At 39.8% G+C, this 13,119-nt stretch overlaps 1 protein-coding gene across 1 annotated transcript in view; it reads right to left on the bottom strand.

The window, feature by feature from the left end:
• LOC117877850 (B-cell scaffold protein with ankyrin repeats-like) overlaps positions 1-13,119 on the bottom strand; it is a 114,925-nt gene that overhangs the window by 4,356 nt on the left and 97,450 nt on the right. Inside the window, exon 8 of the mRNA XM_034771417.1 lies at positions 2,343-2,539. Coding sequence (XP_034627308.1) covers positions 2,343-2,539 — 197 coding nt within the window. The remainder of the gene's footprint in view (positions 1-2,342; positions 2,540-13,119) is intronic.

The following is a 13,119-nucleotide window of genomic DNA, read 5'->3' as shown; positions in this document are numbered from 1 at the left end:
GGCCGGCACCGCATGTCCGATTTTCCCGGACATGTCCGGCTTTTTGGGATTTCCCCCCGGACGGGGATTTGGAGCCCAAAAAGCCGGACATGTCCGGGAAAATCCGGACGCATGGTAACCCTATCTTTGGTGTAAGATCTAGGGTACCAGTTGATCTGGAGTAAGTGGCTGATCTCTTGGGACTAGAAGCAATCTGAATATTGAGTCAGGTTTCAGAGTGGTAGCCGCGTTAGTCTGTATCAAAGAGTACTTGTGGCACCTTAAAGACTAACAAATGTATTTGGGCATAAGCTTTCGTGGGCTAAAACCCACTTCATCAATGAAGTGGGTTTTAGCCCACGAAGGCTTATGCCCAAATAAATGTGTTAGTCTCTAAGGTGCCACAAGTACTCCTCGTTCTTTTTGAATATTATGTGATTTTTTGGTGTAAGAGACCATTTATCACTAAGTCCAGTTTGCTTGGCTGGCAAGATAGACTGGAGAGGCTAAGAGGACTGTCTGTGACTCCATGGTAGGACTGTTCTAGTGATCCAGGAGTTCATATGCGTTACTGGCTTGGTGAAATCTAATTACAGAACCCACTACCAGTTTGGGCTGTCTGCCCTGTTTTTGATAGTCTGCCCTGATGCAGGCACTCACAGTCATAAGCCACCCCAGACAGCATGACAGGAGGTAAATGAGAACAAAAATGTGATCCAGAATAGACTAGTACAAAATTAGAAAGTCCCAAAACGAGGGTCCGACAGAATATTATGAATTGTCAAATTCTACTTTTCACCTAATCTCAAGAGAGGCCCTGTTAGAGAACGGTTAAAACTGCTAGTCACAGCTGCAGAATTTAAAATTATCCACAGCTGATGTAAATGGATGCAGCTCCATTGATGTCAAGGGAGCTGTTCCAGTGTACACCAATTAAGGAGCTGGGCCCAGATTTGTAAAGGTACTTAGCCATTGCGCCACTCACTGTTGCTATGTGTAACTGACTAAGAAGCTTAAATCTCATTTTCAGAAGGGACTTCGGCACCTAGGACCAGATTGAAATTGAATAGGACTTAGGTTGCTAAGTGCCTAGTCACTTTTGAAAATGAGACTAGTAACTTATCATGACCTCAGCCATGCTTTCATTTCATCAGTGTTCTCAGTCTTTATTACCCACCAGTCAGCTTCTCCCTTAACTACCTTCATGCTTTTTCCCATGCTGTTCCTTATGCATGCAAAAAACTCTCAGGTGTTATCCACAGGGCCACTACCTGATCCTCCTTCAAATCCCTCTTTAAGACTTGCATCTACTGTAACGCCTATAAAACCCTGCCTGATCATCACGGCTAGACAGATGATAAGCCCTGCATGTCCCTCCTTCCTTTTCTTATCTCCTTTCTCACCAGCATTCCCAATTTTGCCATTTGTCACTCAAAATCTACCCCCAACAGAACAAGCATCAACAACAACAAAAAGCCATGCAATTCACAAAGCTGAGCCAATTCTTCACAATATTTACCTGGTTATGTATCATATCCCTATGCCTACTCTTAGTCTGCTTAGTCTTTTAGGGTATGCCTACACTGCAGTCAGAAGTATGAGTACAGCACATATGGACATACCCACAGCCTCTCATTAACCATTTCTTGGCCAGCGTGGAGTTTGTATACCCCATCACAGCTATACTCTATCATTTTTGCTCATGTGGAGTAGTGCCTTATTGACAAGAAGTGCCATTGCACAGCATGTAGAATAAAGAGCTGCTTAGCATGGGTATGGGAAATAGAATCAGGCCCTATTTGTTTGTTTATGGCTCTGGAATGGCTTTTATAGTCAGGTCTATACTCAAGGTGAGAGTAGAGAGGTGTCCAAAGGAATCTCTCCTTGTGGAATGTTAAGACAGACAGAATGTGTCTCAAGACACTGGGGGGAGAATTTGGAAGCAGTTTTTACATCTCCTTACTTTCTCTTTAGAAAAGTAGCACAAGGTCCCAAGGCTCTGATTGCTTGTTGCTCTGCAGGCAGCACAGACCTAGACACACCATGTAGACAACTTCTCACTGTGCTATCTTACCTCCACCTCCAATACCACTACACTTAGGGTTTGAAAGCACTGACATTCTGGCTGCCCATTATATCAGTGCACAAAGTGGGAAAGGTTCTTGTATCCTGCCCCACCTGTCATGCATCCATGCTGGGGCAGGTGGAATCCAGCACATAATGTTTTTAAAGAGAAGGACAACAGTATTAGGGGTTGACAAATATCAGTACCTCTTTCAAAGAAGATTCTATCCTGTAACAGTACTGGTAGGCAGCTGGTTTTACATATTCTATGTACATTGTGGAAAAGCATACAAACTTACTGACAATTCTTGGATGATTTTTTGGAGTTCGTTGTGCCCGTGCTTTCCAGCAATATGTGCTGGTTTCTCTCCATGTTTGTTGGCTATTCTGCAAGCCTGACTTGTCTCAGGACATTGGAGTAGAAGAGTAGCAAGGTTCTTTAATCCAAATTTAGCTGCACAGTGGAGAAGTGTAGGAAGCTCTTCCCAATAGGAATCTGTATATGGAAATAAGAAAAGTTTTTTTTTATAAAAGTCCCTGGTTTATAGATAAAACATATCACCCTCCTTTACCAAACTTCCAAGGTTCAATAATATGTAGTGTTATGAAAGCTGTCCTTGCAGAATTGGTCCTCAGAGAGCAAATTCTTATAACTAAAAGTTTATAATTCAAGTAGTCGTTGTACATTTCAGTAATGGTGCCTCTTAACCTTCCTTTAACATAACCGAGAAGTCCCATTTTCTCTGACAGATGGAATTTCAAAAAACACTTGGATTATTTCTACTGATAAATAATGAGAGCTAGACACCGCCCCAGGGAAAGAAAATTCTACAGTATAGACATACCTTCCCATAAGTATTTATTACTAAAATTCTCTAAAGCCATTTTTAATCTCCATAGTTGTCCTGAACATGACATTTCTAGAGGGATATATAGAATCATAGAATCATAGAATATCAGGGTTGGAAGGGACTTCAGGAGGTCATCTAGTCCAACCCCCTGCTCAAAGCAGGACCAATTCCCAACTAAATCATCCCAGACAGGGCTTTGTCAAGCCAGGCCTTAAAAACCTCCAAGGAAGGAGATTCCACCACCTCCCTAGGTAACACATTCTGTAATATAATACCCGTTTTGCATGTTCATATAGCTAAATTGTATCTGCAAATGCGTGCCTATCAACTTACTGAAAATCAGGCCCACTTTTTTGTTTTTAAAATAACTCTACATTTGGGAAACAGATTTTTAGCCATTGTTCTTAAATAGTGGGACGTTAATTTGTATTGTCTCTTATATTTCTCTTTTGAGGAATAAGTGAGGTAGGTACACTGGAATTAATCGACTATTTCAGAACTTATTATTAACAATTATACAATGGTAGTGGTAGAATGGCAAAATCTCAGCTCACCATCATTAGAAAGATGGATTGCAAAGACATAGGAAGTTCTTGCAATAGAAAAAAATAATTACTGATCCCAGAAAGGACACTTATGGTAGTTACTTAAATACTTGATTGCCTTTTGGACAAGGAAGCAAGAGCAGAGAAACCCAGAAATATTTGTACTATACCATACTGAGAGGAAAACTAGCTGTTACCACTGTTTGTACTGTGGACTATAATGTTGATGTTTTTAACCACCATAAGTAAGCAAGTCTGTGTGTGTGTGTGAGAGAGAGAGAGAAAGAGAAACAGAAAGAGACCTCTGGCAAAAAACTTCAGTGCTAACACCTAAGATTGAGCACCTAAATATAAAAGGCCTGAATTCCACATGTATGGAGCACCCACACATCTATCGGAAGACAATGGGGTTTTAAGTGCTCAGCACCTTTGAAAAAACAAGTCACTTAAATATATATATTTAAATAGATTCAGGAGCCTTGCATCTATTTATAGGCACACAGCTTCAAAAATTTGGGCCTCTGTTAAGAAAATATTTGTTTTCCTGTGTATATCCACACAGTAGCTGTGGGTTTTTTGAATTTTACATTTCTTTGATTCTTCTTAGTAAAAGTCTATTAAAAATTACAATAATTGTAATTTTAAAATAATAGCTCCAGCAACAAAAATATCTAAAGCTTCTTTGTGAGAAATAGCTGCTGTATATGTTTACTCTGCCATTCTCAGCCTTCTTATTTAAACTCCATAGTCTAGATTCTATATTAGAATAACTATAAATGTTTTTCCCTTAGAAAAGTGAACATAATCCATAATGTAGTTAGTTATTTCTCTATATTTCCCCACACAGCAGAAAAAATCTCTGGAGAAAACACACACTATGAGGAGATGTCACACCAGCAGTATAATATATGCAAGGAATTTGAAAACTAGACCAAAAACATCAAAGCTAGGTCTAATTCTGCACATTACGTGGGATTCTTTTACAAGTAAAATGTCTAAAAAATAGCTGGTATTTCAAAAGCATCTCAAAAAAGATTTCTTCCCTGAGTTGCCTATATTAAACTTTCTGCCTTTAGAGGTGTCTAGCAGTAACATAAAAGTTGAAAAAGGTTAAAGGATAATTTTAGAGAGGATATGATAACAAAAAATATATATTTTCCAGCCTATATTTTGCAAGCATACTTAAAGAGGTCAAATATTCTATGCAAAAAAACTTTTACAACATGTTAATGACATTATCTAAGGAAAAACTCCATGCCTTTAAATTAAACCAGATATAATTGGCCATGAATGCAAAATGAGTCCTAATTCTATCATCTTATAAATTCCACTCACACACATTGCTTGAGATGGGAGGAAGTGACAAAATGCATCATAAAGGGTGCCACAAAGGGAAGTGAGGGAATCTCAGCACCTGAACTTAGATGTTTTTGTCACATTTGTCACAGTACTGTCTACATACGCGTAACAAAATGCTATAATGTATGCAAACTGTGACAGTTTAGTATTTTATGGAGGCACTGGTTGAGACTCCTAAGTTAAGATTGAATTTTCCACTTAAAGCAGTACTTCAATCTCTTTGTCAGGAACAAAGAATATAGAACATCCTCATAATTAGAAAGGATGAGTAATAAAATAATTTCTGAGAATTTACAAATAAATAGGTTTATTAGTGAAAATTTTTAAAATTGATATTTTAAAGAATTTTAACTTATATAGTTGTTGGATTTTTATTTTTAGCCTGAACAATCTTAATTATGGAATAATACAGCATCTTCAAATTTTTCATGTAGTTATGATTATGGACAGTTGGGGTCAGTTTATTAGCTCATGTCACTCTTGAATGGAGCCATTGTGACATTATAGGTAACTCAACTGTGACAAAAAGTCAGACCTGACAGTTCTGGAGGTGTAGTCCTATTGAAATTCCAGGGAAGTGGGCAGGCATAAGCCGGCCCATGGCTAAAGGCCCCTCCCCCAGCCTGGGGAGGAGCTACTGAGCCCAGAACTCAACTAAAGTCAGGGGACAAGGAAGAAAAAAAACAGGAACAGGTGTGGGGGTCAAAGGGCCAAAACTAGGGAACATGATGGGGACACTGAGCAGAGAACCCCGGACAGCGCCCACTGCTCCTCAAAAGCATCCAAGGAGCCAGCGGACCTGGAGGTGTGGTCCTTTTGAGCGCTGGGACGTGGGCGGGCGCTAGCTCGTTCACTGCTAAAAGTCCCTCCCCCAGCCTAGGGAGGAGCTACTGAACCCAGAACTCAACCAAGTTTGGGGGACAACAAAGGCAATAACGGGAACAGGCGTGGGGGTTAAAGGGCCAAAACTAGGGAACCAGAAGGGGACACTGAGCAGAGATCCCCGGACAGCTCCCACTGCTCCTCACAAGCATCCAAGGAGCCAGTGGACCTGGAGGAGTGGTTGAAGGCAGGTATGTCCGTCTTAGATTGGTTAAAGCCCTTTCTTCTATTAACTGAAAGGTTATCTCAGGTTAATTAGGGGCACCTGAGTCTAATTAAGGGCAGCCTGTGATCTTTAAAAACTTCTTCCAGTGAGGGAGAAAGGAGAGGAGGAATGAGAAGTAAGCTGCAGAAAGGTTGTGTGCAGTGAGGGAAAAATGTTTCTGCTAGGTCAAGAGCTGTTTTACCCCACAAGGGGAAATCTTGTGTTTATTTCTGTTTTGGGGGGAGACTTTGATTCCCAGAATAGCTGGGCCAAGAGTAGTTTAAAGAGGGTGGAGCCAGCAGAAGAAGAGGCAGTGCTCCAGGAGGAGTTTAAAAATTTATTTATTTTTTGTTTAAAGAAGCCCTTGAGCCAACCTTTAGCCCTACCCTGTAAATAAGTCAATGTGAAGTATTAAATCTGCAGAGTAGGACTGATTTACCCCAGGTCCCCCTCAATGCCAGGGGGAGAAACACTGAGTCCTGATGTGAGAAAAGAGGGACATTTGTCACACAACCAATCGTTACTATTTCTATCCAACTACTTTCCCTGCTACAATTCTATTAGTTGGAATGAGACAGTGTGTGAAGGAAACTATATAAAAAGTGTCACTTAGTTCCCAGTGGTCATTGGATTGGATCCAACCTTTATACTGGTATTAAATTCTTATGCTGTATGTTAAATTAAAGGACAGATTGACCAGAATATGATCCAGAAACTTTGTGCTACCCCAGTCAATTTAAGCAGCCAGCTTGTACCGGTGAGACTGTATCTGGCCTTAAAAGTTAAAAATTGTAAAAAATTAAAGTTGATAGTACATATCATTATTACATATATTCCGCTTGCTAGTGATATCACAAGGTGGCATTCTCCAGGGGTTTCTTGTTTAATATTAATGTATGAAATCTGTAACAATTAACATAACATTAACAAAGAAACCATAATAATTTTTACAGTCCAAAACAAGGATGAATAACCCATCTATCTCATTCAACTTGGAATTGAATGATTATTGATTGTTTTACATTAATGATGAAATAATGCCTTTAAAGTGCTGTGAAGTGTCTGATTATCAGTGGTAAAGGCATTAATTCCCTTTGATTATTAGAGTCTTGTTATTTAAAAATACTGATAGACAAGGCAGAATAAAGAGAGAGATTGTAAGGTACCAATAGTAAATCAGGCTAGTCTGTCTTTTGAAGGTTCAGTATAGTGTATTCTGTATATCAGTCATGTTACTGATGCTGCAAATTCATTTACGATTCTTTTATACTAATGACATATAGGTTATAGTTACACTGCAATTGAAGATGTGATTGCCTACCTGCACTAGCTTTATTTTAGCTAGCACACTAAAAATAGCAGGGGCAATATGGACTTCCACATGGGTGTACAAGCCTCTCCTAATACTAGGTATGTCTCACATTGCTAGACTGCACTGAGGCCCATGCTGTCATGCCTTCACTGCTGTTCGGGGCTGGGGCTCATTCTTACATTTGCTGCACAATGGCATTGAATTCAAGGGATGTTTTGGATGCTGAAGGAATGCAGGGACTAGTTTCACAGGGGGACTTGCCTTACATTATTCAGTGTTGCAACACCTAACTTTCAGCAGCCTTGCTGCACAGTGGAATTCACAACCTCAAGTTAGGTGCCCAGGCTCCCTAGCCAATGCCTGCAGAGAATTGGGTGCCTAAAAAAGGGATTCACAGAAGTCAGCTTGATGAGCAGGGAGCCACCTGAACCACCCAGTAGGAAATGACAAGGAGAGGGTTGACTTAAGCCCAGTCCCTCAGAAGGGAGTTAGAGCCTAACTCTGAGTCACAAGGAGGTCCTCTGTCTGCTTGGGATTCACAGCCATGAACCCTCTCCTGGAGTTAGGCACCTAAGGCTGATCAGCCCTTCCTTGCAAAAAACAAAACAAGGAGGAGGAGGTGCTGCTGCTGCTGATGCCCCCATCACACCCACTAGCCCAGTGTTCAGAGTACGCAGCTGGGATTTGGAGAGTCAGGGTCAAATCCCTGCTCTACCTAATTTAGAGCAGAGATTTGAACCCAGGTCTCCCAGGTGAGTGTCCTGACCACTCGGGTACAGGGTCATTCTCACTCTCTCTCTCTGGCTTCATGAATATTGAATTATTTATACAATGTGGAACAACTTCAACAGGAGAGATGGATAGCCCCCCTTCCTTATAGCTCAGTGGTTAAGGCACTCTCTTGGGAGGTGGGAAACATGGGTTCCAGTCCCTACTCCAAACCAGGCAGAGTGGAGATATTAACCTAGTTTTCCCAGGGGCAGCACCAGCAACTCCCCACAGGCTAAGCATGCTGAGAGCACACCCACTGGATTGAGCCCCAAAGGTGACATAAGCAGGGGAATGAGTAGGTTTGAGGACCTCACTGGGGCTTAGGTGCTAAGCAGTTAAACACATTTAGGACATAGATTTGCACATGCCTACTAGAAGAAATGTAGGTGCCATTGGGACTTTACTGGCAGAACTTGGCACCATGGGACTTTAGCCACCTACAGGGTCAGGCAGCAGCTGAGTGGGGGTTTGTGAATGCCAGTGGCACCTAAAAGTTGGACTTAGAAATCTAAAGGGGCAGCTAGGTGGCTCAGTCCCGCTTGTGAATCTAGCCCCTGAGGTGAAATCTTGATCCAGAAGAGGCCAGGATTTCATCCACAATATGTATTTGCAGTTTCTCTGACTCTATAGCCTGTCAACAGAATGCAGTAGTCCAGGATAAGTAAAGGTATTGTTTCTTCCCCTTCCATTCACGCACTCCAGTTCCAGCAAAGCAAAATTTCTAAAATCCAATGTCTGTAGCAGTTCCTCAGATTCATCTGTCCATCATCTCCTTCCCAAACTGGGATTCTATTTTAATGCACCAAAATATTATTCAGTGCGTTGAAAAGAGAGGCACTGGAACAATTTGTTACACATTTTATTAGACTGTTGTCATTAACTTGGAAGGTAGTTAGGGAAAAATAATCTAACCAGTGTTAATTCCCAATAATACACGTATCTTGATGAAATGCAGTTACTTAAAATTAAAAATCTGTAATGTCAAAACCTGTCAGGAAGTCAGTGCAGATTTAAATGATCACACTTGATGAACAAACCATTTCTTAACATTACACAAGATTAGAGTTATCAGAACTAAAATGAAAGTTAAAAAGCATCTTAATTTGAACTCCACCCAAATTTAAATTCCAGCAAAACCAGATAGCAGTACAGATCAGGAGTTTAAAACAAAATGCTTTGGCAAGGTGCTGTTTGTTTATGTTCTAGATAAGAGAAATTAATCCAAATGGCATCAGCAGTGTTTAAAAATGTGTACCTACAAGATGGGGAAATGGAAGCAGAAAGAATAAGAACTACAACTTGTGGTTGTGGTTCTGCATTTCAGCAAGATTGTTATGAATATTTTAAAAGCTTCCCTCTCCAGATTTCAGAATGAACAAAAACCCACATGTTCCTATGTATTTTGTGTGCACATGCGTGTAGTGTAATGTAACATAATAGATATATCTGACTATAAATAATAATAAACAATGAAAATAAGTAATATAGTTTCCTGTCAAAACATGAACAAGCTCGTCAAAGTGAAAAAACCCTACACTGGTGCGTCGCTGAGCTCATCTCTCTTATAGCCAGTGATGGCGCTATATGATGATCAACTAAAACTATATCTCCTTTGAGATGAGATTAAAGCCCAGACAGACATACCCATGTTAATATAGATAACAATGTGGGGCACAGGTTTCAGCATGGGCTAGCAATGCGAGTAGGTACACAGGGTTCCCAGCCTTCTTGTGCAACCCATGCTAAAGCCTGTGGTGACGCATCTGCTCAGTTACTTTTAGCCAAACTAGCATGGGTAAAGCTAGCACACATACATCTATCCAAGCTGCAGTCACACCTTGGATTGCAGTGGAGACATACCCTCCGATAGTGTGGGCCTGGTTTCTAAAATTTGAGGCCGGGGCAAGGGCAATAACCGTATGCTTTATTTATACATGACGATAACAATAGCACTGATGAGGTATTTGTATGTGCCACTTGTCAGGTATGCTGTGCCATTTGTGTGCACAGATAGGAAATGTGTTGGCAACTTTGATAACTGCACACACATTTAATGCACATTTTTGTACATGGCTCCATGCTTGTCAGGTTTCAAAAAAATCAAGTTCCAGGAAGCCTTGTGAGCCATATGCCCATGTTTACAATTCAAAACATGTCCTTTATACCTATTTTTGGCTTATCAATTCAAAACCAACACATGTATTTTACTCATTAAATAGAATGTACATAAGAGTACCTGTTTTCCTGCTGTTATCACTTACTAAATGGGCAGTATGTATTCCTTTTCCAGAACCCAACATTTTGATTTCAGATAATTACTACTGTTAACCTTGTAAACCTACATCTTTTGTATCAGCAGAGAGAAATTGAACACACATGCAGCAATTATTTGAACACACAGAGTTCAGCATGGTGCAAAGCACTCATACAACTTAATTCTTCAGCTTTCAGAAACTCTGGATGAGGAATTTACATTTCTCATCTTAGCAGAGATTGCACATAGTGGGAGGCTGAGGTGGGAATGGGGCTAACTTGACATACTGGGTCATGGAGGAGCTGCAATCTGACAAAATTCCTACAATTCATAAGAATGCAGCTTTTTCCCAACAATTTATAAGCAACTTGTTGGAATATTGCTCTTCTCTCATCTGCATCTTCCCTTCACCTTGTCCCTCCTGCAGAACCCACTCTCATCACATCATCCTTCCCCACGCCTGGGCACAGCCCCACTTCCTCTCCATCCTATGACATCCCGAATTCACAGAATGTAGCTGGGGAGTCAAGAAGGCAAGCTGGCCTACATGAGAGAACAGATGGAGCTGGCACATCTGGCAGCTCCATCAGCTTCTCTGTTTATGGCTCTACATTGGATTATAATGACTAAGAGGAGTTTGTGTTTAATGTAACTTTTGAAAACTGTGCTACTAATATCTGAGATTTTATTAAAATATACATGTATATGAAGTTTGCAGTTTATAATGACTATGGGTGTTTTATCTATACAGGGCCCAAAAAACCCTACGACTCTCTGGGGTAATTTCAGAAAAGGCTCATTTCTGCCATCGTTACTGAATCTCCCACAAAAATATACTGCATAAAATTTGAAGCATTATTGTGTTAAAGCGATTTAATTCAATTGTTAAAGTGTGATTTAGAGGATTTTATTCTCACTTTATATACAAATCTCCATGCGATCTGAACTATGGAGGTGCTAGTAAGCTTCTTCCATATTTCCACCTTCCCTAGTTTTTCATGGCATCTGGTTCAAAAGTCAGTGAGGAAGGGAAAATAAATTCTGTTTATAAGGGACTCCAACTATTTTCTTGGGGGCATGAATTTTAGCTCCACCTTTAGTAAAGGTGTGACACATACGAGTGCTAGTAAAAGGTCTGTCTTGACTTCCTGAGTTGGTTACAAAAGCTTATACCATGTCACATGTCTAGAGTCAGTATTCAGTACCTCCTGTTACGCACACCTTTCATTTAAATGACATGGTGAAAACCCACATCTGAATAGTAAATATGCATTTTTCCCCCTTAAATAAAGATAATCTTCTCTTGAAGTGAAAGATTCTGTTTAGACCACTAGAAATTATGCTACAATGAGAATTTCTGGAATGATCAAATGTTCTTGATGCAAGAGGGAATAGGACTATCCGCAATCACTTACGGTATGTCATTAATGGTGTGTTGTCATAATATAGAACAACTGGCTGGCTAAAATGATCTAGAGATTTCATCTTGCATTGCATATGCTATTTTAGCTAGATTTTTATAAAAATATATGTGTATATCACATGCTGTACAGTAGACACTTGCTTATCTGCACTTCACTAATATGTACACAATTTGCACTCTCCCTTCTCTGAGATTTAACAGAGTGCCACAGTGAGATCTCTTGTGCTGAGAATTTTTTATAGTTATAAAATATGCTATACTGTGAAATATCATCATAAAAAACTAAATCTTCACCTGTCAAAATAAGTGAATAAGGATAATGCATCATAAAACGTACTTTGCTTCTTAGCTTACTTTTTTAAAATAGTAATTGTTCACTTAATTGCTGATCCACAACATTCAGTAATTTGCAATGGGTTCCCTATTAGCTCAAATTAGAGATGTTCTACTGTAAAGAATTGTTCTACTGTACTGTATTTAACTCATTAAAATGAGGGACAAAAGAGGTTTTATGTTGTATATGCTAGCAAAGTACTGTAATTATTTGAACACACAAAAGCTTTAGAAGGAAAATAACTATCCTTAAACTTGCAGATTTGTCATACTGAAGCTAAGTATAGGGAATAGCTCTAAAACCTTTACTAGCTGTAGAGCCAGAAAGAACTACTTTTGTGTGTCCACTTTAGGCTAGGACATCTAGGGGATGGGAACAATTTTTGGTCACTAAAAATGTAAATCCTGACTTGGTAACCTAGAGATGAAAGCCTCTCTCTTTATTCTTTCCATTATCACTCCCCAATGAAGGAAGTTAAAAGCAACAGTGCAGTGGTCAGAGCGGAAAGCTATTGCAGATGTCCAGCTTAGTAGAGTACTAACTAGGTAGCTAGTGATCATGGGTAGGAAACAGAGTGTATAAGGATAGGGAGTAACCCAGGTCCAGTTTTTTAAAGATATTTAGACACCTAAAGATGCACATAGACACCTAATAGGATGATTCTTTAAAAAAATCCCACTAGATGCTTATCTACATCTTTAAGGGCCTAAATGCCTTTGAAAATCTGGTCCCCTGTGCTTTCTTGTGATTAAAAATAACTTCTAATGGATATGTGCAAGGCTATATGTGAGTTGTTGCTATATATTTACTTGCCTACCACAGTCAATACACACCACCATTTTATAACTCCTTACTGTAAAGCTGTGACACTGGCAGGCCAAATGCCAGCTCTTGCCAAGGCTGCAGGCATTAACTAAGAACTGATAACCTCATAGCTGGAGACCAGACCAGGTCACCTGTATCTTAGATTTGCTCAAATTAGTCTTATAAGAATATATTTGCTGTTTAGACTCTGATACAAGCATTTCATAATCTCGCTTATAATAATCCATACCCCATGGTATAAGGTAATATTTTTAGTGTTTGCTCTGCAATTGTAAACCATCACCACACCCCTCTCCAGTCAGAAGAGAAGCATGA

The sequence above is a fragment of the Trachemys scripta genome, chromosome 5 (assembly GCF_013100865.1).
Source record: "Trachemys scripta elegans isolate TJP31775 chromosome 5, CAS_Tse_1.0, whole genome shotgun sequence".
NCBI classification, from domain to species: domain Eukaryota; kingdom Metazoa; phylum Chordata; order Testudines; family Emydidae; genus Trachemys; species Trachemys scripta.
This window is presented reverse-complemented; position numbering and strand designations above follow the sequence as displayed.